This window comes from Styela clava, chromosome 13, assembly GCF_964204865.1.
Source record: "Styela clava chromosome 13, kaStyClav1.hap1.2, whole genome shotgun sequence".
In the NCBI taxonomy this organism is placed as follows: Eukaryota; Metazoa; Chordata; class Ascidiacea; order Stolidobranchia; family Styelidae; genus Styela; species Styela clava.
The window spans coordinates 11,221,748-11,249,469 of NC_135262.1; the positions used below are offsets into that span (position 1 = coordinate 11,221,748).

At 33.8% G+C, this 27,722-nt stretch overlaps 2 protein-coding genes across 2 annotated transcripts; both read left to right on the plus strand.

The window, feature by feature from the left end:
- The first annotated feature begins 20,247 nt into the window (after positions 1 to 20,247).
- Positions 20,248 to 24,703, plus strand: LOC120333461 (intelectin-1b-like). The gene is made up of 8 exons (XM_078119437.1): positions 20,248 to 20,395; positions 20,857 to 20,981; positions 21,181 to 21,211; positions 21,610 to 21,722; positions 22,226 to 22,340; positions 22,432 to 22,543; positions 24,410 to 24,470; positions 24,641 to 24,703. Exons 1-8 carry the CDS (start codon positions 20,248 to 20,250, stop codon positions 24,701 to 24,703), a joined length of 768 nt encoding a protein of 255 aa, XP_077975563.1.
- LOC144431412 (uncharacterized) lies at positions 24,659 to 27,603 on the plus strand. Its single transcript, XM_078119523.1, has 8 exons — positions 24,659 to 24,699; positions 25,065 to 25,170; positions 25,249 to 25,407; positions 25,499 to 25,629; positions 26,058 to 26,131; positions 26,366 to 26,546; positions 26,776 to 26,861; positions 27,460 to 27,603. The coding sequence occupies exons 2-8, from the start codon at positions 25,138 to 25,140 to the stop codon at positions 27,522 to 27,524; spliced, it is 729 nt and encodes a 242-aa protein (XP_077975649.1). The 5' UTR covers positions 24,659 to 24,699; positions 25,065 to 25,137; the 3' UTR covers positions 27,525 to 27,603.
- The last annotated feature ends 119 nt before the right edge of the window (positions 27,604 to 27,722 follow it).

Consider the following 27,722-nt stretch of genomic DNA (forward strand, 5'->3'; position numbering starts at 1 on the left):
ATATTAATACTGATACAGTAATGCACGAAGTACTATGTTCATTGCTGATATTGAATATTTAATATTATTTAATAAAGCTTTTTTCGTAATATGCTGTATCCATATTTTCCTATCTGTGTTTGTCATAATCATTAATTTCTCTACTTTTAAGATATTTTCAACAGGAACCAGGATATCGTGACACCGACAAAAGAAGAAAAGTATTAACAGGGTTGCCATGGCTTTTTTGTTTTTAATATTTCATTTGGTATAGATAGATTTAGACCCATTCCCGCCATTAGGATTAATAGGGTTTATATTAGGCTTAGATATTTTTAATGGTATTCTATAGATTCTCAGGCAAAGAATTACGAAGTCAATGGAGAAATTAGGAAAAGACTTAAACAAGGAAACTGAGGAAATTAGGAAAAGACTGATAAGAGGGAAACTCTACAAATTGAATGTAAATATGCTTACAAATTTCATTATGCTTAGATATTATTAATGTTATCTTAGCTTCACAGACACAAAATTTTGAAGACACTGAAGAAATTGAAAAAAGACGGAATCAGAGTCAGGCTTACTCCTTCTATCTAGTGTTCATTTTGATTTTAGTTCGATATAATTCTTTTTTGATTATATTAATACTGATATAGTAATGCACGAAGTATTATGTTCATTGCTGACATTGAATATTTAATAATAAAGCTTTTTTAGTAATACGCTCTATTCATATTTGCCTATCTTCTTTGTCCTAATCATTATTTTCTCCTATATTTTTGAGGTATTTTCAACAGGATACAGAATGTCGTGACACAGACCAAAAAAGAAAAGTATTAACAGGGCTAACCATGGCTTTTTTGTTTTTAATATTTTCTTTGTTAGAGATAGATTTAGACCCATTCCCACTCTTAGAAATACCCGCCATTAGGATTCACAGGGATTTTATTAGGCTTAGATATTTTTAATGGTATTCTAGATTCTCAGGCAAAGAATTATGAAGGCAATGGGGAAATTAGGAAAAGACTGAAACAAGAAAACAATGAAGAAAATAGGAAAAGACTGATACAAGGAAATATCTACAAATTGAATGTAAATATTCTTACAAATTTTATTAGGCTTAGATATTATTAATGTTATCTCAGCTTCACAGGCACAAAATTTTGAAGACACTGAAGAAATTGAAAAAAGACGAAATCAGAGACAAATCTGAAATTCCGGTAAGTATGTTGCAAGTGTTTCACTAGTCAGGCTTACTCCTTCTATCTACTGTTCATTATGATTTTAGTTCGATATAATACTTTTTTGATTATAGTAATACTGATACAGTAATGCACGAAGTACTATGTTCCTTGCTGATATTGAATATTTAATATTGTTTAATAAAGCTTTTTTCGTAATATGCTGTATCCATACTTTCCTATCTGTGTTTGTCATAATCATTAATTTCTCTTCTATTTTTAAGATATTTTCAACAGGAACCAGGATATCGTGACACCGACAAAAGAAGTATTAACAGGGTTGCCATGGCTTTTTGGTTTTTAATATTTCATTTGGTATAGGTAGATTTAGACCCATTCCCGCCATTAGGAATAATAGGGAGTTTATTAGGCTTAGATATTTTTAATGGTATTCTAGATTCTCAGGCAAAGAATTATGAAGGCAATGGGGAAACTAGGAAAAGACTGATACAAGGAAAATCTACAAATTGAATGTAAATATTCTTACAAATTTTATTATGCTTAGATATTGTTAATGTTATCTCAGCTTCACAGGCACAAAACTTTGAAGACACAGAAGAAATTAAAAAAAGACAAAATCAGAGACAAATCTGGAATTCCAGCAAGTATGTTACAAGTGTTTCATTAGTCAGGCTTACTCGTTCATTTCGATTTTAGTTCAATATAATATTTTTTTGATTATATTAATACTGATACAGTAATGCACGAAGTACTATGTTCATTGCTGATATTGAATATTTAATATTATTTAATAAAGCTTTTTTCGTAATATGCTGTATCCATACTTTCCTATCTGTGTTTGTCATAATCATTAATTTCTCTTCTATTTTTAAGATATTTTCAACAGGAACCAGGATATCGTGACACCGACAAAAGAAGAAAAGTATTAACAGGGTTGCCATGGCTTTTTTGTTTTTAATATTTCATTTGGTATAGGTGGATTTAGACCCATTCCCGCCATTAGGAATAATAGGGAGTTTATTAGGCTTAGATATTTTTAATGGTATTCTAGATTCTCAGGCAAAGAATTATGAAGGCAATGGGGAAACTAGGAAAAGACTGATACAAGGAAACAATGAGGAAAATAGGAAAAGACTGATACAAGGAAAATCTACAAATTGAATGTAAATATTCTTACAAATTTTATTATGCTTAGATATTGTTAATGTTATCTAAGCTTCACAGGCACAAAACTTTGAAGACACAGAAGAAATTAAAAAAAGACAAAATCAGAGACAAATCTGGAATTCCAGTAAGTATGTTACAAGTGTTTCATTAGTCAGGCTTACTCGTTCATTTCGATTTTAGTTCAATATAATATTTTTTTGATTATATTAATACTGATACAGTAATGCACGAAGTACTATGTTCATTGCTGATATTGAATATTTAATATTATTTAATAAAGCTTTTTTCGTAATATGCTGTATCCATATTTTCCTATCTGTGTTTGTCATAATCATTAATTTCTCTACTTTTAAGATATTTTCAACAGGAACCAGGATATCGTGACACCGACAAAAGAAGAAAAGTATTAACAGGGTTGCCATGGCTTTTTTGTTTTTAATATTTCATTTGGTATAGATAGATTTAGACCCATTCCCGCCATTAGGATTAATAGGGTTTTTATTAGGCTTAGATATTTTTAATGGTATTCTATAGATTCTCAGGCAAAGAATTATGAAGGCAATGGGGAAACTAGGAAAAGACTGATACAAGGAAACAATGAAAAAAATAGGAAAAGACTGATACAAGGAAAATCTACAAATTGAATGTAAATATTCTTACAAATTTTATTATGCTTAGATATTGTTCATGTTATCTCAGCTTCACAGGCACAAAACTTTGAAGACACAGAAGAAATTAAAAAAAGACAAAATCAGAGACAAATCTGGAATTCCAGTAAGTATGTTACAAGTGTTTCATTAGTCAGGCTTACTCGTTCATTTCGATTTTAGTTCAATATAATATTTTTTTGATTATATTAATACTGATACAGTAATGCACGAAGTACTATGTTCATTGCTGATATTGAATATTTAATATTATTTAATAAAGCTTTTTTCGTAATATGCTGTATCCATATTTTCCTATCTGTGTTTGTCATAATCATTAATTTCTCTACTTTTAAGATATTTTCAACAGGAACCAGGATATCGTGACACCGACAAAAGAAGAAAAGTATTAACAGGGTTGCCATGGCTTTTTTGTTTTTAATATTTCATTTGGTATAGATAGATTTAGACCCATTCCCGCCATTAGGATTAATAGGGTTTTTATTAGGCTTAGATATTTTTAATGGTATTCTATAGATTCTCAGGCAAAGAATTATGAAGGCAATGGGGAAACTAGGAAAAGACTGATACAAGGAAACAATGAAAAAAATAGGAAAAGACTGATACAAGGAAAATCTACAAATTGAATGTAAATATTCTTACAAATTTTATTATGCTTAGATATTGTTCATGTTATCTCAGCTTCACAGGCACAAAACTTTGAAGACACAGAAGAAATTAAAAAAAGACAAAATCAGAGACAAATCTGGAATTCCAGTAAGTATGTTACAAGTGTTTCATTAGTCAGGCTTACTCGTTCATTTCGATTTTAGTTCAATATAATATTTTTTTGATTATATTAATACTGATACAGTAATGCACGAAGTACTATGTTCATTGCTGATATTGAATATTTAATATTATTTAATAAAGCTTTTTTCGTAATATGCTGTATCCATATTTTCCTATCTGTGTTTGTCATAATCATTAATTTCTCTACTTTTAAGATATTTTCAACAGGAACCAGGATATCGTGACACCGACAAAAGAAGAAAAGTATTAACAGGGTTGCCATGGCTTTTTTGTTTTTAATATTTCATTTGGTATAGATAGATTTAGACCCATTCCCGCCATTAGGATTAATAGGGTTTTTATTAGGCTTAGATATTTTTAATGGTATTCTATAGATTCTCAGGCAAAGAATTATGAAGGCAATGGGGAAACTAGGAAAAGACTGATACAAGGAAACAATGAAGAAAATAGGAAAAGACTGATACAAGGAAAATCTACAAATTGAATGTAAATATTCTTACAAATTTTATTATGCTTAGATATTGTTCATGTTATCTCAGCTTCACAGGCACAAAACTTTGAAGACACAGAAGAAATTAAAAAAAGACAAAATCAGAGACAAATCTGGAATTCCAGTAAGTATGTTACAAGTGTTTCATTAGTCAGGCTTACTCGTTCATTTCGATTTTAGTTCAATATAATATTTTTTTGATTATATTAATACTGATACAGTAACGCACGAAGTACTATGTTCATTGCTGATATTTAATATTTAATATTATTTAATAAAGCTTTTTTCGTAATATGCTGTATCCATACTTTCCTATCTGTGTTTGTCATAATCATTAATTTCTCTTCTATTTTTAAGATATTTTCAACAGGAACCAGGATATCGTGACACCGACAAAAAAAGAAAAGTATTAACAGGGTTGCCATGGCTTTTTTGTTTTTAATATTTCATTTGGTATAGGTAGATTTAGACCCATTCCCGCCATTAGGAATAATAGGGAGTTTATTAGGCTTAGATATTTTTAATGGTATTCTAGATTCTCAGGCAAAGAATTATGAAGGCAATGGGGAAACTTGGAAAAGACTGATACAAGGAAACAATGAAGAAAATAGGAAAAGACTGATACAAGGAAAATCTACAAATTGAATGTAAATATTCTTACAAATTTTATTATGCTTAGATATTGTTAATGTTATCTCAGCTTCACAGGAACAAAACTTTGAAGACACAGAAGAAATTAAAAAAAGACAAAATCAGAGACAAATCTGGAATTCCAGTAAGTATGTTACAAGTGTTTCATTAGTCAGGCTTACTCGTTCATTTCGATTTTAGTTCAATATAATATTTTTCGATTATATTAATACTGATACAGTAATGCACGAAGTACTATGTTCATTGCTGACATTGAATATTTAATATTATTTAATAAAGCTTTTTTCGTAATATGCTGTATCCATATTTTCCTATCTGTGTTTGTCATAATCATTAATTTCTCTACTTTTAAGATATTTTCAACAGGAACCAGGATATCGTGACACCGACAAAAGAAGAAAAGTATTAACAGGGTTGCCATGGCTTTTTTGTTTTTAATATTTTATTTGGTATAGATAGATTTAGACCCATTCCCGCCATTAGGAATAATAGGGAGTTTATTAGGCTTAGATATTTTTAATGGTATTCTAGATTCTCAGGCAAAGAATTATGAAGGCAATGGGGAAACTAGGAAAAGACTGATACAAGGAAACAATGAAGAAAATAGGAAAAGACTGATACAAGGAAAATCTACAAATTGAATGTAAATATTCTTACAAATTTTATTATGCTTAGATATTGTTAATGTTATCTCAGCTTCACAGGCACAAAACTTTGAAGACACAGAAGAAATTAAAAAAAGACAAAATCAGAGACAAATCTGGAATTCCAGTAAGTATGTTACAAGTGTTTCATTAGTCAGGCTTACTCGTTCATTTCGATTTTAGTTCAATATAATATTTTTTTGATTATATTAATACTGATACAGTAATGCACGAAGTACTATGTTCATTGCTGATATTGAATATTTAATATTATTTAATAAAGCTTTTTTCGTAATATGCTGTATCCATACTTTCCTATCTGTGTTTGTCATAATCATTAATTTCTCTTCTATTTTTAAGATATTTTCAACAGGAACCAGGATATCGTGACACCGACAAAAGAAGAAAAGTATTAACAGGGTTGCCATGGCTTTTTTGTTTTTAATATTTCATTTGGTATAGGTAGATTTAGACCCATTCCCGCCATTAGGAATAATAGGGAGTTTATTAGGCTTAGATATTTTTAATGGTATTCTAGATTCTCAGGCAAAGAATTATGAAGGCAATGGGGAAACTAGGAAAAGACTGATACAAGGAAACAATGAGGAAAATAGGAAAAGACTGATACAAGGAAAATCTACAAATTGAATGTAAATATTCTTACAAATTTTATTATGCTTAGATATTGTTAATGTTATCTCAGCTTCACAGGCACAAAACTTTGAAGACACAGAAGAAATTAAAAAAAGACAAAATCAGAGACAAATCTGAAATTCCAGTAAGTATGTTACAAGTGTTTCATTAGTCAGGCTTACTCGTTCATTTCGATTTTAGTTCAATATAATATTTTTTTGATTATATTAATACTGATACAGTAATGCGCGAAGTACTATGTTCATTGCTAATATTGAATATTTAATATTATTTAATAAAGCTTTTTTCGTAATATGCTGTATCCATATTTTCCTATCTGTGTTTGTCATAATCATTAATTTCTCTACTTTTAAGATATTTTCAACAGGAACCAGGATATCGTGACACCGACAAAAGAAGAAAAGTATTAACAGGGTTGCCATGGCTTTTTTGTTTTTAATATTTCATTTGATATAGATAGATTTAGACCCATTCCCGCAATTAGGATTAATAGGGTTTTTATTAGGCTTAGATATTTTTAATGGTATTCTATAGATTCTCAGGCTAAGAATTATGAAGGCAATGGAGAAACTAGGAAAAGACTGATACAAGGAAACAATGAAGAAAATAGGAAAAGACTGATACAAGGAAAATCTACAAATTGAATGTAAATATTCTTACAAATTTTATTATGCTTAGATATTGTTAATGTTATCTCAGCTTCACAGGCACAAAACTTTGAAGACACAGAAGAAATTAAAAAAAGACAAAATCAGAGACAAATCTGGAATTCCAGTAAGTATGTTACAAGTGTTTTATTAGTCAGGCTTACTCGTTCATTTCGATTTTAGTTCAATATAATATTTTTTTTGATTATATTAATACTGATACAGTTTTGCACGAAGTACTATGTTCATTGCCGATATTGAATATTTAATATTATTTATTAAAGCTTTTTTCGTAATATGCTTTATCCATACTTTCCTATCTGTGTTTGTAATAATCATTAATTTCTCTTCTATTTTTAAGATATTTTCAACAGGAACCAGGATATCGTGACACCGACAAAAGAAGAAAAGTATTAACAGGGTTGCCATGGCTTTTTTGTTTTTAATATTTCATTTGGTATAGGTAGATTTAGACCCATTCCCGCCATTAGGAATAATAGGGAGTTTATTAGGCTTAGATATTTTTAATGGTATTCTAGATTCTCAGGCAAAGAATTATGAAGGCAATGGGGAAACTAGGAAAAGACTGATACAAGGAAACAATGAAGAAAATAGGAAAAGACTGATACAAGGAAAATCTACAAATTGAATGTAAATATTCTTACAAATTTTATTATGCTTAGATATTGTTAATGTTATCTCAGCTTCACAGGCACAAAACTTTGAAGACACAGAAGAAATTAAAAAAAGACAAAATCAGAGACAAATCGGGAATTCCAGTAAGTATGTTACAAGTGTTTCATTAGTCAGGCTTACTCGTTCATTTCGATTTTAGTTCAATATAATATTTTTTTGATTATATTAATACTGATACAGTAATGCACGAAGTACTATGTTCATTGCTGATATTGAATATTTAATATTATTTAATAAAGCTTTTTTCGTAATATGCTGTATCCATATTTTCCTATCTGTGTTTGTCATAATCATTAATTTCTCTACTTTTAAGATATTTTCAACAGGAACCAGGATATCGTGACACCGACAAAAGAAGAAAAGTATTAACAGGGTTGCCATGGCTTTTTTGTTTTTAATATTTCATTTGGTATAGATAGATTTAGACCCATTCCCGCCATTAGGATTAATAGGGTTTTTATTAGGCTTAGATATTTTTAATGGTATTCTATAGATTCTCAGGCAAAGAATTATGAAGGCAATGGGGAAACTAGGAAAAGACTGATACAAGGAAAATCTACAAATTACATGTAAATATTTTTACAAATTTTATTATGCTCAGATATTGTTAATATTATCTTAGCTTCTCAGGATCAAAATTTTGAAGGCACTGGAGAAATTTAAAAAAGACGGAATCGGTGACAAATCTGAAATTCCGGTAAGTATGTTACAAGTGTTTCATTAGTCAGGCTTACTCCTATCTAGTGTTCATTTTGATTTTAGTTCGATATATTACTTTTTTGATTATATTAATACTGATGCAGTAATGCAAGAAGTATTATGTTCATTGCTGATATTGAATATTTAATGTTATTTAATAATGCTCTTTTAGTAATATGCTCTATCCATATTTCTCTATCTTATTTGTCTTAATCATTATTTTCTCTTCTTTTTTTTGAAGTATTTTCAACAGGAACCAGGATATCGTGACACCGACAAAAGAAGAAAGTATTAACAGGTCTTGTCATGGCTTCTTTGTTTTTAATATTTTATTCGGTATAGATAGATTTAGACCCATTCCCGCCATTAGAAATAATAGGGTTTTTATTAGGCTTAGATTATTTTAATGTTATTCTAGCTTCTCAGGCACAGAACTTCGAAGGCACTGAAGAAATTAAAAAAGACAGATACAAGGAAAATCTACACATTACATGTAAATATTTTCACGAATTTTATTAGGCTTGGATATTTTTAATGGTGAGAAGTTCAATTAAGGGAATTTTATTAATAATTTCGATTCTATTGAATATTTTCATTAAATGGTTTTTGTTTTCAGAAGATTACTTACCGAGAAATAGAAGAAGCCGAACAAGATCTGTGAAGACAATCACTATGAGGTGTTATATAATGCATTAATGACTGGGTGGGTTTTCATGATTTTGACAAGCCACTATTTGTGGGAGTCAACGTTTTGATTGTTCACTGTGGTTTTATTGGTATAGTCATGTATCCGTTTGGCATTTAAATATGGGCATAGGGCGTTTCAGATTTTTCTGGAGCGCGATAGGACCCCATCAACAAGTCCTAACGAGTGGGAAAACCGACACCCCTTGGGTCCACATGGAAGCTCGGTATTATATTTTGACATTTTAGAAAATCCTTTTTTATTTTATTTATTAAAAAATGCAATGTTACTATATGCAATTGAATATATATTACTGACAAATCTATTTAGATTATTTAAATAAATATGTGACTACTCCACTTACTTTGCAATATGTTTTAGTTGTATTTTGCATATATATAATAAATGAAGAAAATATATCTGTATATTAAAAAAATTTATTTGCTTTGATAAATTTTGAATGTCTTGTTCTATACCGTTTCGAAATGGCAGAGCTAGTCCACAGTTACAGTGATAAGTGATATTAGATACTAGACAAATATTCCGAAAGACTATCACCAAAAGAAATGCAGTGAGAGGCCACCAAGAAACTTCATGCATGGGTGGTGAGCATGATCAGTTTTACTTTGCAACTTCATGCATGGATGAGCATAGTCAGTTTACTTTGCAACTTCGAATGGCAGTTTTGCAATTTCATGGATGGGTGCGCATAGTCAGTTTTACTTTGCAACTTCATGCATGGGGGAGCATAGTCGGTTTTAATTTGTAATTTCATGCATGAGTGAGCGTAGTCGGGTTTATTCATCGGGTTGTGCTTTGTAACGCCGTGCATGGGTGGGCGTAGTTTGTTTTACTGTTACTTCATGCATGAGTGAGCATAGTCATTTTTATTTCGTATCGTCATGCATGAGTGAGCGTAGTCGGTTTTACTTTGTAACTTCATGCGTCATGCATGAGTGGGCGTAGTTGGGTTTACTTTGTAACGCCATGCATGAGTGAGCGTAGCCAGTTTTACTTTGTAATTTCATGCATGAGTGAGCACATAGTCAGTTTTACTTTATAACTTCATGCAAGAGTGAGCATTGTCAGTTTTAGTTTGTAACTTCATGCATGAGTGAGCATAGTCGGTTTCATTTTGTTTGTAACTTTATGCATGGGTCAACGAGTCAGTTTTACTCTGTAAATTAATGCATGGGTGAGCGTAGTCAGTTTTACTTTGGAACTTCATGCGTGAGTGAGCGTAGTCAGTTTTACTTTGGAACTTCTTGCATGAGTGAGCACAGTCAGTTGTACTTTGAACTTCATGCATGGGTGACCGTAGCCAGTTTTACTTTGTAACTTCATGCATGATTGAGCGTAGTTAGTTTTACTTTGGAACTTCATGCGTGAGTGAGCGTAGTTAGTTTTACTTTGGAACTTCATGCGTGAGTGAGCGTAGTCGGTTTTACTTTGGAACTTCTTGCATGGGTGGGCGCAGTCAGTTGTATTTTGTAAATTCATGCATGAGTGAGCACAATCAGTTTTTTTTTAAACTTATGCGTGGGTGAGCGTAATCAGTTTACTTTTTAACATCATGCAAGATTGAGCGTAGTCAGTTTTACTTTGTAACGTCATTCATGCATGAGTGAACATAGTCAGTTTTACTTTGTAATGTCATGCATGGGTGACCGTAGTCAGTTTTACTTTGTAACTTCATGCGTGAGTGAGCGTAGTTAGTTTTACTTTGGAACTTCATGCGTGAGTGAGCGTAGTCAGTTTTACTTTGGAACTTCTTGCATGCGTGAGCGCAGTCAGTTGTACTTTGTAAATTCCTGTATGGGTGAGCGTAGTCAGTTTTGCTCTGTAGCTTCATGCGTGGGTGAGCGTAATCAGCTTTACCTTGTAACATCATTCATGATGGAAGCACAATCAGATTTTTTTTTAACCTTATGCGTGGGTGAGCGTAATCAGTTTTACTTTTTAACATCATGCAAGATTGAGCGTAGTTAACATCATGCATGAGTGAGCATAGTCAGTTTTACTTTGTAACGTCATGCATGGGTGAGCGTAGTCAGTTTTACTTTAGAACTTCATGCATGAGTGAGCACATAGTCAGTTTTACTTTGTAACTTCATGCATGAATGAGCATAGTTAGTTATACAACTAAGAGGGTTTTTGTGGAAAGCGAATGGTTGAGACGAACAATAGATGCCAGATATAATAATGGATAGATGTAATGAATCTTTTGTTAAGCAGGCCAAAAATGACGGCATTGCAAAACATTGTCAAAACTTTTTTCGATGCTTTCAGCCAGCTTAAAATTTATCGTTTTCTACATTACGCAACAAAATATATTAAAACGCTAGAAATGTAAATCTCTGACTTCATATATCTGAAGCAAAGGATTGGAAATCAATAGCATTAGAATATTTGAATTAATTTGAACTGATTGATAAGCATTAACTGGTGAATCAAACCACGTGTTCCGCCAAATAATATTCGAATACTTACGATTTTTCACTTTTCCCCAGTCCTAATTTTTACGGAGAACTGGAAAGAAAAAACATTGTTTAATTCTTACAAAGTAGAAAGTTATCAAATTATCTTATCGAGTTTTATGTTTTGTACATTACCTTTGCTGTTTGTGCTAGATATACACCTGTAAAGCTACCTCGCTAGGCATCACATATAAATAACGTACTATATGACTGTAGTGAAAGGGTCTCTCAAACTGGCCCATTGAGATCTGCTGTACAAAGCCCCGCCAACGTTCAAAACAGGAAAATTAGTAATTATCCAGTCAGGGTTTGGGGTAGGAATGCAGATGGCGCTGAAAATTCAAACATTTAAACAAATCCTATTCCCAACTGGATAATTACTAATTCTTTATTTTCATTCACTTTTGTTAATAGCTTTTTAGTGCTATACTAGGCGGAAAAAATAACTGATGCTGAGATGAATACCTGTTAAAACAAATGTATTTATTGTTCTACCAAAGTAGGCTACAGGGACGAAAAAGTACAGAAGTGTCGAGAGACTTTGAAATCTTTATAAATTCCTTTAAAGCAGTCAATCAGAGCTCAGTTGTGTCTTTAAAAACATTTAATCTGATATTCATGAATGAGGCTCACTACTGGCCAAAATGTTATCTTCTAATTTGGCCATTGCCATCACTTTTTGCTCCAAGCCATCAACAAATTTTGTAGCAGAGCATGTATAAAATCCTGCATCTTCAACTGTTGCATTTTCTATCACAAGAGTGACACCATTTGTTCCTGCAACTCAATTTGGACGTTGCCAGATTCGTATACAGTAGGATCTTCGTTTGAAAGTGTCAGTTGGGCTCTGGTACCACCAATTTTGTTTTCTGCGGTTTATAAAGACAGTATACCGGTAGTTATTTAGAATAATATTTCCTCTGTGACGATTAGGGTTTCACAAGCAAAATTTTATTTTTCAAATATCCTCAATTCAATCAGGGAGCTATGCTCAACTTATGAACAAGTTTACCGATTCCAAGAAAAGCACCAACCTTTAAATACATCAGTTATAACAGTGACTGCAAGCCCCGCTTTTACGAGACAGTTACTAGTTAGTTCAGTGTCACCGCCCTGTGTTACGGTACCGGAACTGCCCTATCTTCAGAAGTTCCTGTCTTGTGACAGCGTGAACTGAAATTGCAAGATGGTCCGACTCACAACTGTAGTAACACCAACGATCCGAGTCACTACTGTAATATAACACCAAGTACTGCACTATTCGCCATTCACCAGTCCAAAAATCTTAGCAAAGCAATGATTTCGTTACGAACCATTCACGTTCGATGGCAGCATATCGCCGGATGAGAACAGAAGGGGCCTAAGTCACATTTTTGCAAAATTTACTTTTTTCAATATTTTGGGGTTTTGCGCCATGCTCTACAAGGTGGTGGTCTTGAAATCCTGAATTCCTCGATAATAAAAATTTTAGCTGGACTTAGGACTGTAGAAGTTAAGAACAGAATGAGCCTAAGTCCAGCTAAAATTTTTGATATTATGAAATTCAGAATTTCAAGACCACCACCTTGTAGAGCATGACTCAAAACCCCAAAATACTGAAAAAAGATAGTCCCAAGTTCCAATATGATGGGCATGAACATCAGAAATGAAATGTCCGAAACTTACATCCTAATAATTTCTATAGTGCAACTTAGGCCTAAGTCACCTTGTTTTACCTTGCGTCCCATACTAAAAAATTCAGAAGTTGTTGAGAACAGAATGGCCCAAAGTCCATTATGGGGTTAAACAAGCAGGAAGGAATTGAAGCTGAAGTGTCAAAAAATATTGAGTACAAAGATATTCAGGTCAGGTCTTTACTATGTGTGAATATCTAGAAATTCAAAAATAAAAAAAATTCCAAATTGTTTTTTGCGTTTTCTCAAAACTCAAAATTGTGACTTAGGCCTGTTCTGTTCTCATCCGGCGATATGCGTCCGCAGAACGTTCGGTGACGTCATAGCAAACAAAAACAATCCCACAAAGCTAACAGAAATATTTGAAATAAATAAAAGTAATGGCCTTCTGGAGCAAAATTTCATCTTTAACCACTGAAAATTTCGAAGCAATTAGTCCAGTATTCGAAGAGAAAAGCGATTTTATCATGACGAAGAATATGAACAAGAACAACAACATAGCATTGAAACGATCGTTATGTACACTTACGTGTCCAATAAATATAAGACTTCAAATGAAAGGTTTCAAAGTTGTGGTCAGCGAAAGTATGACCTTTTAATAATGTGACAGAATAGCAGAAGCAGTTTAATTTTTCAACAAAAATTTGACTAAAGCACAGTCCCCGCATTCACAAATAAAGGATACAACAAGGCGAAGTTACGGTCAGCCAGTAAAGTGATAAGAGCTACAGATCCAAATTTCCCGGAATTATATCAACAAGTACGGCAAAGTCATCTTGACATCAAAATTGTCATGGGAATGTTATAACTCAATTTTTTCATATTGGTGAAGCAAATACCAGACATGTACCTAATTATTGACTAACCTCTTTGACAGATATAGCCGTGTGGTTCATCACATACGCGTTCGTACCAGGGGTTTCCATCGGGAGAAAATCCACAGTTTTGTGTTTCGTCATAAGTTGGCTCTGCACCCCTGCAACGTATGTAAACTTCTAAATGGTGAAGCTCTAACTAAATCGACAATTTGTTGAGAAACCGGACGACGTACCGGCAATAAGTATTTCCACTTCAGCGCTTATTCGCAACATGTTACTATGGTTGTCATAATTTGATAACAATATCTTTCAAGCAAACAAAAAATCATGTACAAACCAATATTGTGGTACGGCGTCTACTCTCGTTCCATCGAACCATGACCATGTCTGTTCGACAAAATTGTCTGAGAGCCCGTAGGTATTCCAAAGTCAGTGGGAGACGGGCTTTACACTTCTTAAACTTTTATCTCTTTACCGAACTTGTCTGTTGTATTTTATATATCTGTTTGTGATATCTATATGAGAAATCGAAATAAACTATTTACCAACTTATTCATAACTCAATTCGTCCTTTATCTTATTAAAATAATACAAGGAAATGTAACTTACAATAATTCCTTTTAACAATAAAATACAATTACTCTCTAACGCTTACAAATTTATATCAATATCTCACAGCATGACACCAACTTAACCATAAATTTTGATCGGCAGATTTATTGAAATTCAAATTCCCCAAAATAAACATCAAAGGAAAAACAACCAGCTTCATTTACCATGGCTCAACAAGTTGCCATACTGTAAGTTTCGCAGTATCGTCAGTAATTGCTACCAAACGATGCTTTCCGCGGTAAGAGCAGGCACTCACAGCATCATGGAATGATACGTGGTCAACGTCACCAGTCCAGAATGTGTATTCTATTCTGTTTCTCGTAAGCGTTGATCGCAGGGCTAAATAAACATAAATGTAAATATGGCTTCGAAACGGTTACAATTTACTTTTTTATTTAACGTGACTGTAATGATTTGCTTCAATGCTCATGTGATGATAAATTGACAACACAAAAATGAAAAAAAAAACTCAACGCAAGTTCCAATTTTCATCCGAGTTTTAATCTGATATGGAAAACATAGTTTTTCGTTTTATACAGAGTTGTAATGATGAAGATTAAAAACAAGTAAAATAAACCGTTGTTTTTTTCAGTCAATGTTAGGCTTGTGCATACTCATGTCTCATGAAAAAATACATGACTTACCTCCTTGTCCTAAGCCAATCAGTCCAACAAAGATCAAAATAAAGCAAGATTTATTCATTTTTTACGATAGTCTGGTGATATCTGACAATTATAAACGCACTTTAATGTCTATCTTGGTTATAGCTTGTATTCGATTGGTATTACTTAATATATTTAGGATTTTTTTGCCGTATATTTTCAATATATTTCACTGACTTGAAAATTTATTCACACTTCCACTTTTTATTAAAATATATCAAAAATAAATATGGTTATTTTATTCGAGTTATTCCATGAACATCAGATTGAATGGTTACACACTTTTTCATTCAATTGACAAAGAGTACTGACAAATATTTTTGATTTACTCTTATTCACTCTTATTCATCGGTAGCCCACTGGTTCATTCCAAGGTGAGGTATAGAACATCCAAGCTGGTTGTTTTGGCCTAACGAAATACTCCTGCTATTTATAATGGTTCATCTTGCTGCTGTATTTGCTATAATTCTATTTCTAGTGCACATTTGACTTCATTTCATTATTTTATCTGTCTGCCTAAAAAAAAGCCCCGTGGACGTGTGTCAATAGGCATTGCCAAATTAACACATCACACTTCTTGTATGTGCCAAATATGATTCATGGTGATGAGTACGTAACCAAGTTGAGGATTAAAGCTGAGATATCAACATATGTTTCCAAAATCAATAGCAAGCTCTTTCATACTTGAATTCCTTTTTTTAAACGTTCCCAACTTGTGTACACAACATCATCAGGAGTTATGTAATATAGAATTTTAATGACACATGAACACAATATACCAACCACACTTCGCATGGTGTTTCTGAGTTCTGGAAGCGTTTTCACTATTTTGTGCTAGTACCCTTTCCATTTAGTGTGGCGAAATATATTCACTTGGTTATCGGTATAGAGCAGTGGTTCTTAACCTTTCCACCCTGGCGGACCAGTAAAATTAAATGTTCTCGCGGACCGGCAAAAAATTGAAACCATCGGAACGGAGAAAAACAGCATATATTTGCGTAATATAAAGCAATGTCCGCTTTTAGACAAAAACGGCACACTTAAAAACCTTTCAGGCGAAGACAAACTAACAAATAATTTGCCGGCCAAAAATTGAAATGGGTGAAACTTAAACTAATACCATATATTTGCGTCATGAAATGCAGTGCTGGGCACCCATTATGAGTAAGAAAGGCACACATAAAATATCTCACATAAAAACATGTACATGCAAAATCATGTACAAACATAATTAACTCTGGTGAGAATTTTGCCACAGTTTCGTTTCCAATATAGGATGGCAAACGAGGCCTCAAAAAAGTTTCTGCAACACGTAGCTCTGCAACGGCGCCAATTTCCTTACTTCGTTTTAATTAGAGCCGGTGATGAAAATATTTTTTTGCACAACTCATATAAGTAACTAGTTGAAAATACAGACAACATTTTGATTGCTTAGCTATGGGTATTCGTTATCAAGAGACATCCAAAATTTTGACAGTGATTCTTTTTTAAATTTGGACTGGTAAGTAGTATCTCAATTTTAATCAAGCTTTTTCTTTTTCATCTGGTTTAACATATTAATTCCTCTCCAGTTGATCGACGCCTCAAACGAAATGAATTTACATTACAATGACAGGGTCGTCGGTAACCTGGCAACAGGCTCAAAATACTGAAAAAGATCTTAGCGGCCCATACTTTTTTGAGCGTCTCGTTACCAAGTGCAGGGTCGCAACAAGTTCATATCCTACTGGTATATTATACTGTTCTTGACTTTTTCTGGTTTAAACACATGAAAAGCATGTAGAACAGATAAAGCACGATTGCCAATTTGTAGGTTTCTGAATTTTGCGAAATTTAATGGAGCTCAGTCACGATGAATCGGAGCCGAAAAAGCGGAATATGTGATTACTCGACGCCAAGATGTCACGAAAGACGTCGTCAAGATTTTGCAAAAGACGTCGCAAAAGGACGGCGGAAGAGAAATTGCGTAATAAACCAACGCAACCCTGTATTCGGTAGAGCGATTGAGACGGCATAAAAACAACAAAACAACGAACTTTCTCGCGGACCGGCAAAAAAGCTTCGCGGCCCGGCACCGGCGGTTAGAAACCCCTGGTCTAGAGGGGTTCTCAAACTTTTGGTTTTTGGCAGCCCCTTGCAAGGTTGATTATTATTTACGGAGCCTCACAAGAAATTTACAAAAAAAAAAATAATTCAAATTGCGGTTTCAAATTTTCTCAATGCTGTTATTGTATTTTTGGAAAGTTACAAAGTTAGCCAAGTCAGTTAGCTCGCGGCGCCGTTTCTTTTATGGAGCCAATGGGTCTTGGGATGGTGCACTTTAGGAAACTCTGGGCTCTTGAGAGCTACCTAACCTCTGTATGCAAAATTGGATATACATGGTCAAATTATAATGTATTTCCGCAAGAGTGGCAGGCTATATATATAACTCCAATTTAAATATTCAAAAATATGGGCACCATATTATAATTTTGATATATATATTGCATTGACTTAAGTTACTGGATTCACCGTACAATATACTTTGTGTAGTGTGATGTTTTTGTTTCGCAAATTGTGTCGCCTTTGAAAAGAGGTCCGTATTTGGCTTAGGTAACTTTTTTTTATCTGTCTGTCGAAAATAGAACCGTGACCGTGTGTCAATAGGCATTGCCAAATTAACACATCACACTTCTTGTAAGTGCCAAATATGATTTATGGTTGTGAGTACGTAACCAAATTAAAGATTAAAGCTGAGATATCAACGATATGTTTCCAAAATCGATAGCAAGCTCTTTCATATTTGAATTCCTTTTTCAACGTTTCCATCTTGTGTACACAACATTATCAACAGTTATGCAATATAGAATTTTAATGATACAGAAAATAGTATAAACGCTTTCTGAACTCAGAAACACCATGCTAAGTGTGGTTGGTCGATTGAGTCCGTGTATCATTGAAATTCTATATTGCATAACTGTTGATAATGTTGTGTACACAAGTTGGGATCAAGATATATTCAATCGCTTATCGGTCTCGAGGGGTTCTTAAACTTTTGGTTTCATGGAGCCCCTGACGAGGTTGACTATTATGTAGGCAACCCCACAATAAATTTACAAAAATGAAAACCAAAACCAAATACGATAACCTCTTTATACTAAATAGGGTAGACTTGGTTAAATTAGGTTATATTTCCTCAAAAGTGCAATATATTATATAGCAATATATTGCATTGATATATTGGTTTCATTTAAGCAATGGAATTCATCGTACAGTACACTTTGTGTAGTGTAAATTTATTGTTACGACAATTGCGTCACCTCTGGAAAGAGGTCGGTATATATAACTGATTTATATAATTTCGTGTCAAACTTAAAAATCGTATAAACTGGTGATACCAACGATATTACTTTTAAAGGGAAACTGGGGAAAAAATGCCCTTTTCCCACATGCGTGTGATTATTTATACTCGTATGCAAGGTGTCTATGACAATTATGATGAAGTGGCATTATCAGATGTGATGCGATGTTTTCTGCGACGTAGTCGCGTAAAATCAGCTTGTTAGTGAACGTTGAAGAAATTGAAGGTGCACAATACCGTATAACCTACTATAAATCTTTTAAGCGGTGAGGATGATAACTATTACTTACTTGAGTATTTTTCCATGGTTGCGGTCGGGCCCAACTAGCATAAGTTGCTTTACGACGTCATTACGTTCAAATTGGATGACTAACGTCATTTGGCTACTTGGAACAAAACGGCTCACGTCACACCAAATTATCGCACACGTAGCTGTGGCATTTCGTTCAAATGGATAAGTAAGGTTGTTAGTCACTTCGAAAAAATGGCTTACACTAAGCCAAATTGTTCCAAGCAGAGCCGTGATAATTATGAGATGCACAAATATACCATCAGACACCGCCGTGTCCCATTATATGTTTTGTATTGAATGGTACTAAAGAGGCCTAATATAATCAAAATTTATAGTATGTAGCCCACACTCCTATATAGTTTGCCAATCAGTCAAGAGGTCGAGTATATTTCAAATCAAGGAGGCGGGGGAGACGCATCATTCAATGATTGTTATATAAAAGTGGCAATGCTGTGACAATAAGTGACTTTGCGGCCACTTCCTCATATTATACTGCAATTGGTCTACAACTCACATTTATAGGTTATACTATGTCATACACCTATATCTGTTACTGACAGAGCGATATCTATCTTTAATTTATGATTTTTAAAACCCGCGCCATTAGTTTGTTTTAAACTCGACCTATATTTTTCAACATTATAAGTCAAAATGAACTGTTGACGATGGTGGTAAAATGAGTTAGCTCTGATCTCCAACGATTCATGGTTTGAATGATTTTTGAAATAATGAAACGATTTCATTTTTCGCAATTTTCAATTTCGCATATGGAATCATACGTGAAGATATTTTTTTAAATAGAAACAAATAATTGCCTATTCCAAGTTAGTTTATTCAATTTTAATAAGGCATTGTCGCAGTGGGAGAGTAAATCGTCCTACCACCATCTTTATTTTTTATTGGTGCAAGCCGACGAAAGCCTGCTAATAGGGGAGTTTTTTCATTCAACACGTAACATTGAATCAGGCCTTGGTCACAATAGGACAGTAAATCGCCCTACTGTCGTCCTTAGTTTTTATTATTGGTGCAATCCGACGGAAGCCCGGGTTATAAGGTAGTTTTTTTTTATTCAACACGTAAATATTGAATTAGTAATTCATATAAAGCAATCGTGCCTGTACAGTTAGTGCTACCTTCTAACGAGGAAACAATATTACCTTAGTTGCGGCGACGTGGGTGTGATAGAATATATTAAAATCTGAGAAGTCGGTTTTGCCTCATTATTGTATTAACTACAAAACTGTAGAGTCGGAGTCTTGTATTTATTTTTTTTTTTTGGTAAAAAATATTTCAACATACGTGTAGTAGTATGACGAGCTTGTCTCATTTTATCGACCACTAAGTCAGTTCGCTTGCAAGACAATATAGGAAATCGTTTGTCTAGGTTTTATCATTAAATATGGCAAGCCATAAATTTGCTCCACCGCCATCTTCAAGAAGGGACCCATCAATTGACTACCGATATATTGCAAACGAAGAAACTTTAAATGAAGCGGAGGGAGACCTATACGAGAATGTAACATACGTACAACCACGCGCCATCCAGGGTAACTCGAACTGAGGTGAGTGATATTTCAGTAAATTTCCCAAATGTTTATGAGTTAAGTGTCCTTTTAGTGATTGCTGAAATTTTTGTTTGTATTTTAGCTAAACAGGGGTTTTCCATATCTTTGCTGTGGACGTGGCACTGATACATTAGGATTTGGCTGTATAGCTGAAATTTATTCTTTATTTTAGGTGTCTCTAACTAACTCTCGGCTATAGACTGTGTTTCGCCGAAACCGTGGTAAATTCAAAGCAGTGTCTTAATCTGCAAATAACTAATAATTTATTGATTGAGATGTTGCTTTAAAAAGAAAGTAATAAAAAAAGAATTTCATCTAGTAGTAAAACCTTTGATAAAAGGCAATTTTTGGTTCTTCTTATAGCTTTACAGCTGCAGATTTTAACAAAGTTAAAAATGTCACAATGACTGCGTGTGACATGTGAAGATTAATTTCTTTTTCAGGTACTTCAAACAATACTACTGTCGAGACCAAAACTCCAAAATGCACACCTATCAACGTTGTCTTATCTATCGCTGTCGTCATAAGTAATATATTATCAGTATGTGGAATCATCCTTGTTATACAGGTAAAATGAAAAATGTTTTTGAATATTTCAGTGTAGGAAACGTTTACTGTTTAATTCTCTTTGGCGCTCGCGAATTTCATTTTTTGATGATTTCAGAGAGCCTAACAATGAACAAAAACGAATAATATTTATGTTTTATTGCATTTTGCGCACCCACAAGCATTGGCGTTTTAATATTCTTTCAATTAATTTTCTACAGGTTGATAACCGCCTTGAGAGAGCGATCGAAAGTAAGAATTATTCAACTGTAATCACTAATATTTGCTAGGTTCCTTAGGTATTTTCAAAACTACGGGATCAGAGCCAAACGCAAAAAGTTAAAGAATTAATTGAAGCTAAAAATGTATGAATTATAGTCTGTACATATAGACGATAAAAGATTGCGCACGGATGTTGAAGTGAATTTGAAAATCTAAGTGAATTAATTTACTATTAAGAACATTGTCCATACATAATGAGTAAAGAATATACCATTTGTCGAATGTAATTTCGAATATGGCACTCCGTCCATAACCGCAGATGAATGTACTCAAGTATATCCGAAACCCGGGTACAACCTTATCCTAAAATCATTTGCATCGATATTTTCCAGTAGTGTTAATGTCCAAATTCTGTTTTTTATTATCAGAGTTATCAAAAACTTCTACGCCAGCAAGTTCTTGTTTCCGTATAAAAGCAGGTGGCCAAAACCATTCTGAATTTTATACAATTCATCCAACTTCATCACCGTCGTTTTTTAAGGTTGCACATTGCATTCTACATTTAGAGAATAATATTATTTGCATTTTTAGTTTCAAATTTGAACGCAACATCATATAGACTGGCAGATACATAATAATTTACTGAATAGATTAGTCATAAACTTTACTTAGCTGATATCTGAACGCTTGCAAAGATGGTTAACAATGAAATACCTAGAATGCATGGACTTTTAGCTCATATTCATCGCGTTATTGTTTGTACTGCTACTGCGTGCATGTCACCAATATGTATTATTATAGTGATCACAAGCTTAAGCTATAGCGTATCTCATCGTGCCTTTTTTGGATATTGTCATGTATTTTCATAATGCTCACAAGCTCAAATCACAATCAGGGAAAATTTTATGTTTTTGGCGTATAGACTATCATTTGTTACAAAGTTTGGCAGTGACCAGTGTCGGTCATTTTTATACAATGTGTCTTACAGAATATTATGAAAGCATTTATTCCACACTGATGTGGGATTTCAAAATTCATTCTCAGGTGTTCTGTGACATGGAATCAGCGGGAGGTGGATGGACCTTGGTGGCCAGTGTTCATAGAAATGAGAGTGGTGTAAAATATAAATATACGGGGCAATCAATCGGAACACGCGATGGTAAGAATTTGAGAATCAAGATTTTATGATCTAACAAATCAGAACTTTTGTTATGAACCGGTTAAACAGTTGATGCTCCGAAACTTTACAGGATATGGTCTTTGGGAAAATTACCTTGCTTTTGGAACACCTGAAAATGCACACAAGAAAGATTTTAAAAGCCCGGCGTACTTTTCTCTTCAGCTATGGCATGTTATTACAAGGTATGTAGGGATTTTTATATTGCAAGTACTCTATCATATTACTAGTATCATACTCAGCACAAATCAATAGAGAATACGATAAACTTTAAAATCAATCAAAATTGCATCCATAAGAAATGTGTTCTAACTTACCCGAAGTGTATCAATGTCACGGTGTCTCAAAAATGTCGTTGACACAAGGTGCTTAAAACTGCACTTGCAAACCCCTCTTTATTTGCCCCTATCATCCTACCATTATACAAGTGCCGGTGCCATTTACTACTATTTTAAACATTATTTGACATCAACTATGCTGAGTCGCACATACCTTTCACCAATCAAATATTAGGCATATTGAGTTCAATTTTCTACTATAAAACAAAACCACATATGTCACTAGTGGTACGGTACCAAGAGTAAATTGAACTCATTAATGTGGTCCGTACCCCAGAGGTTGACGGGAAATTGAACTTGCTCCAGTCTATACATGGACATTTATTAATCGAAAAGCAATTTCACTTACCCTAAAAGAACAAATAATATGCAAGTCGGTTCTTTCTTGAATAACAGCGACTCAGCGATTACAGTATTAACAATGTTTCGCGTAGAGCGACAAAGCAATCATAAAAAAGCGGGAACAACGTAGGGTAGCAGAAAGACCGGAGTCAAACTCCGAAAGCAACACTGTGGAAAATGCGTACATTACAGTAATCATCATAATCGCATTATACACTGTGTAAACTAATTGGTACCTATGCATCGTTGTGCTCATCGAATCGTTGTGCCCAATCGAATTTAAACATTGCAAAGCCTGTGTGACGTTTACCCACCCCATAGCGAAATAGATTGATTACTGTTGGGCTCCATAGATGGGTTTTTTTTCACGCCTCCATTCACCTTAAAATGAAATTTTAATTTCCTTCTGTTTGCACAAAGTGATTTTCAGTCTTGTGAAAAAATCAACTACTGACTGATTGTGTTCACTACAACCAGACAACCGCATCTAAACACCGCTGGCCTTAGGTGACGACGGTAATGCTCCTACTTCTTTGTTCAAGACAACCCGATAATATAAACTGACATAATTTCTGTTTACATAAGTCTTCTGATGTCATGATCTGGCACATTGACAGCCATGAAGAAAGAAGAAATAATTAATGCATCAAACAAAGCTTTTCTGAAGTATTACACGACAATAGGATTTCTTAGAGACTATGGTGGTACTCTCCAGTCGTTATACAGCCAGCACTACCCGTTGGCGCAAAGAAATCTGGGGCCAAGTAAGTTTAATTTCAATTTGTAAGAAAAAATTACCAAGAAAAACTACGACATTTTAATAAAGGTTTATATTATATGTTGGATTGTAGGTAGATTGCTGCTAAATTATATAAAAATAGTTCTAGGAAGTTGGTACAATTCAATTTTCATCATTTTGTCAACAATGGAAAAAATAAGCTACCATGCTTATGTCAATTGTATGCCGTCTATTTTCATGCAATATTACTGTCAATCGGGAACACGAAAATCCCTGAAATTTGGTGTGTGGGCTATTCCATCATACACTATATTTTATCTGCCCAAATCCAGATCACGTCAGTGTCACTAAATTTACATTTAGTAACGAAAATAATTCTATTTTCGACATGATTGTTATGTATACTCCACTCACACCGACAGCCACTTCTTCATTGAGCGAATCATAAATTAACGCTATTCATATCAGATCAAAAATACATATCTGGCTTCAACTATTTATATTTGAATACGACGTTCTATTCCGGGTTTGAAAAATATTTCTTTAACAAAAATGATAGAAGCATTAAATAGTTCTGGTGAAGATATCAGGTCCTCGGTATTCCAGTTTTATGAATATAGATACGATTTCAGCGGAAGTGTACAGAACCATATCAATGGTGGCGGATCGGACATGTTTGATGGTGGAAATAAAGTAATAACCCTTGAGTTATTTTTTATCAGATGAAGTGCATGAATATCTCAAAATGCTCCCACAAAAGATAATATACATGTTCTGAATATAAACCTGTCTGAAATTATATTTGTCCATTCCTGTTTATAATAAAACTTCCGTAGTCTGAATAAAATTTATATTTTTTGCAGATATTTTATCGAATCGGAGATGACCCGGAAGTGCAAGTAACCTATAATGAAAAGTACAGGTAATAGCAAGTAGAAATCTCACTTGTATTATACACAGAAACCACAGAATAACAATGAGTGAATAGGTCTTACCCATCCCGAAATACATGCAACTTAACATATATATGTGGCTTCATGCATGTTCACGAAATATCAAGTTAAATAAAGGTTCATACGACAGTCAAATAAACTTATTTCACATAAGATTTTTCATAAATATGCCATTGGAAACATTAAAATAACTTTCATACTTTTATAACTCTTTGACCCCGATTATATTTTTATCTATCCTTTATGATATGAAAGATCAATTAACCATTGAGTCGATTTGTATTTATAACTTATAAGTTAAAAATGCCACAACAATCACAAATTCTCAATGCAGAAACGAGAGTCACGGAGTAGAACTTCTGTCTTCTACATCTCATCCTTTCAATCTGTTAATGTGAGTGGGAAATATGGATCGTTCAGTCAGTTCGTTTTCACTCAAAGTAAGTTATTTTCTAAAAATAACGATCGATTAAATTGTACCCACAAAATAGCACCAACATTTTCCTATGTGTTTCAAGGCTGTTTCAAATGCTGGAGCTGACGGTGGTGGTTCATACTCTACTTATGATGGAACAATAGCAATAGAAGACATTATGCTCAAGTTTTTTGCCTTCAATGTATATGGTGCAAGCGACCCATCTATTTCTACAGTGTTCTACTATGTTTACAACCGCAATGTGAGTATTGTACGATTACTCGTACTACTAGTATAACATAAATTTTAATCATATAGCGTATTGTTATGGTTTCTGAATAATAATTTTACAGATTTCGGGATCCATAGAGCTAGCTGAACTAAAAAAATCGCTATTGACCAGTGGGACTGATAATTTACAGCATGAAGTGACAGTTACAGGCAGTCCAAAGTTATTTCTATTGGGCTACACGCTTTTGTCAAGGTTTGTTTGAGTTTTGGCAACTTATACTCATTTAACGGTGTCTCAAAAATATCGTTTCTTAATTGTTCCACACTTGTCCCATGTATCTCACTTGTCCAACGTGCCCCACATATTCTACGTTTATCACACTTGTCTCAAGTGACCCCTTTGTCACACACGTGTACTACTCGTGGGACGTTCCACGTGGGACAAGTGGGAGACGAAATTTTTAAGAAACAGCTTTTTTGATGATATGAGAGGAGCATTGGATGCGCATTCGTTTTGATGCAACCGAACTGTCAGCCAATTTGAAACGACCGTGATAATTTCTTATCGGGTTTAGTTTACAAGACTCTTGACAATCAGTCAACAATTGTCCATTTCATCATGAAGTGGCCCGATATACGCTAACATTACTGAATAGTAACAATTACACTTTTATTTTACAGCCAAAATGGACAAAAAATTCCAAAGTCGAATATCACATCTGTTCTGAGTAAAATACTGCTACATATTAAACCAGGTATAGAGCATATATATCAATAAAAGTATATAGTTTTGACTTGTTTTTAAATTCAAAAATTGCGTCAGCATGAATTTTTTGAGCTACTATACCCAAGGAGTGTGCCGAACTAAATAAGCATAGATGTTCTTTTAAGAAGATGATCTTTACTACCATTTGTCAATTACCTTAGGAAAATTGTATCTATAGATCGTTTTGCTACTTTTACTATTTAACTTCATCTTGTCATTTCAGAAATCACTTGCGACGGTTTCCCAGGTTCTCTTTTGCAGCCGATTTCATATCTACGTGGAAGTAAAAACAGTGTGTTCAACGCGATACCAGACAATGATAAAATGCAAACCAAACCAGAGTTTCTCCAATTCAGAGTATATAACATATTTGGAATACCTAGCGCGCTTTGTTATGGAATTAGGTAAGGGCTGGCAAGACATTCAACGGTTTGATTAACAATTGGAAAGCAAAATAAAGATATATTAGTAGTAGAATACAATTTTAAAGAAGTCGTATCGTTTGCATATTTTTGGTATTTTCATGTATGCCAACCCTCATGTTTCAGCATACGGTTGTTTCATTTTTTCTTCTCGTGTGTCCTATTTAATTAGGTTTTACTTTATGCACTCACTATCATTTAAATCGTTCAGGACCGAATCATGTTGGCCACACAATGTCTGCATTGGGGGACCAAACGTGGTCAAAAATGAAGATGGTTCACGTACAATTTATACTGGTACGTTTGTTAAGTTTGTATATACGCAATTTTGTACGGTAATTTTCTTGTTCCAATAACTCACATCTCTTCGGTCCCCAGTACATGGAACTAAAATTGGTGCTCCCGAAGTATGCGAACCAAGATGGCGGACATCGGAACGTAACATGGGTAACAGGTTAGGGTTAGGCGATAATTTTTTTTCAATTTCCCTCATTTTAGTCATATTATCAGTTCGAAGACTAGCCAAGAGCCTCCCGTAGTATTTATAGCTAAAATTATGGCCTAACCCTAACCTAGTACACACATTACATTCCGATGTCCGCCATCTGGGTTCGCATACTTCGGGAGCCCCCTAAAATTTCATTTTATTCGCATCATTTATCAACCTTTTCAGCCAGATTCAAATCATGATGCAAAATGCATCGTAGTGCTATTGTAATAGTGTCACCTTTTCTTGGCTGTGTTTTCAAATACTTGTCTGTGGGAAGTATACATTGTGAGAAGACGTTGTCTCGACCAACCAATTCCCACATTTTCCACTTGTCCCGAAGTTAAATCTGCTAGAATCTTGATTTTAATTAAATTATTTGCTGAATTTTTTCTTATTATTTTCTAGGTTGGGGAGGAGATAGTTCCACCCAGGTTGAATCTACCGACACTGTTCTCATCTTCACAAGATAGAAAATTACACGATAAAAACGTGACTATTCAATAATTCGTACACACGTTTACTATTTGTATCATATCATTTGAAAAATCCTACTGGACGCTGTACGCAGTTTAATTAAAATAAACAACCCCCAATCGTTACAAGCGATTTTGAATCAGCCTGTTCGAATAACAGGCGAGTTAAGTTGATTACCGTTATTTTTTAGTTAA

Excerpts from the sequence above, each read along its gene's own strand:
- LOC120333461 (XM_078119437.1), top strand. The coding sequence starts at position 20,248 with ATGGCAAGCCATAAATTTGCTCCACCGCCATCTTCAAGAAGGGACCCA. Across the intron at positions 20,982-21,180 it reads GAATCATCCTTGTTATACAG|GTTGATAACCGCCTTGAGAG; the intron begins GTAAAATGAAAA and ends AATTTTCTACAG. Across the intron at positions 22,544-24,409 it reads CTATGGCATGTTATTACAAG|CGGAAGTGTACAGAACCATA; the intron begins GTATGTAGGGAT and ends ATACGATTTCAG.
- LOC144431412 (XM_078119523.1), top strand. The coding sequence starts at position 25,138 with ATGGATCGTTCAGTCAGTTCGTTTTCACTCAAA. Across the intron at positions 25,171-25,248 it reads TCAGTTCGTTTTCACTCAAA|GCTGTTTCAAATGCTGGAGC; the intron begins GTAAGTTATTTT and ends ATGTGTTTCAAG. Across the intron at positions 26,862-27,459 it reads TTCACGTACAATTTATACTG|GTTGGGGAGGAGATAGTTCC; the intron begins GTACGTTTGTTA and ends ATTATTTTCTAG.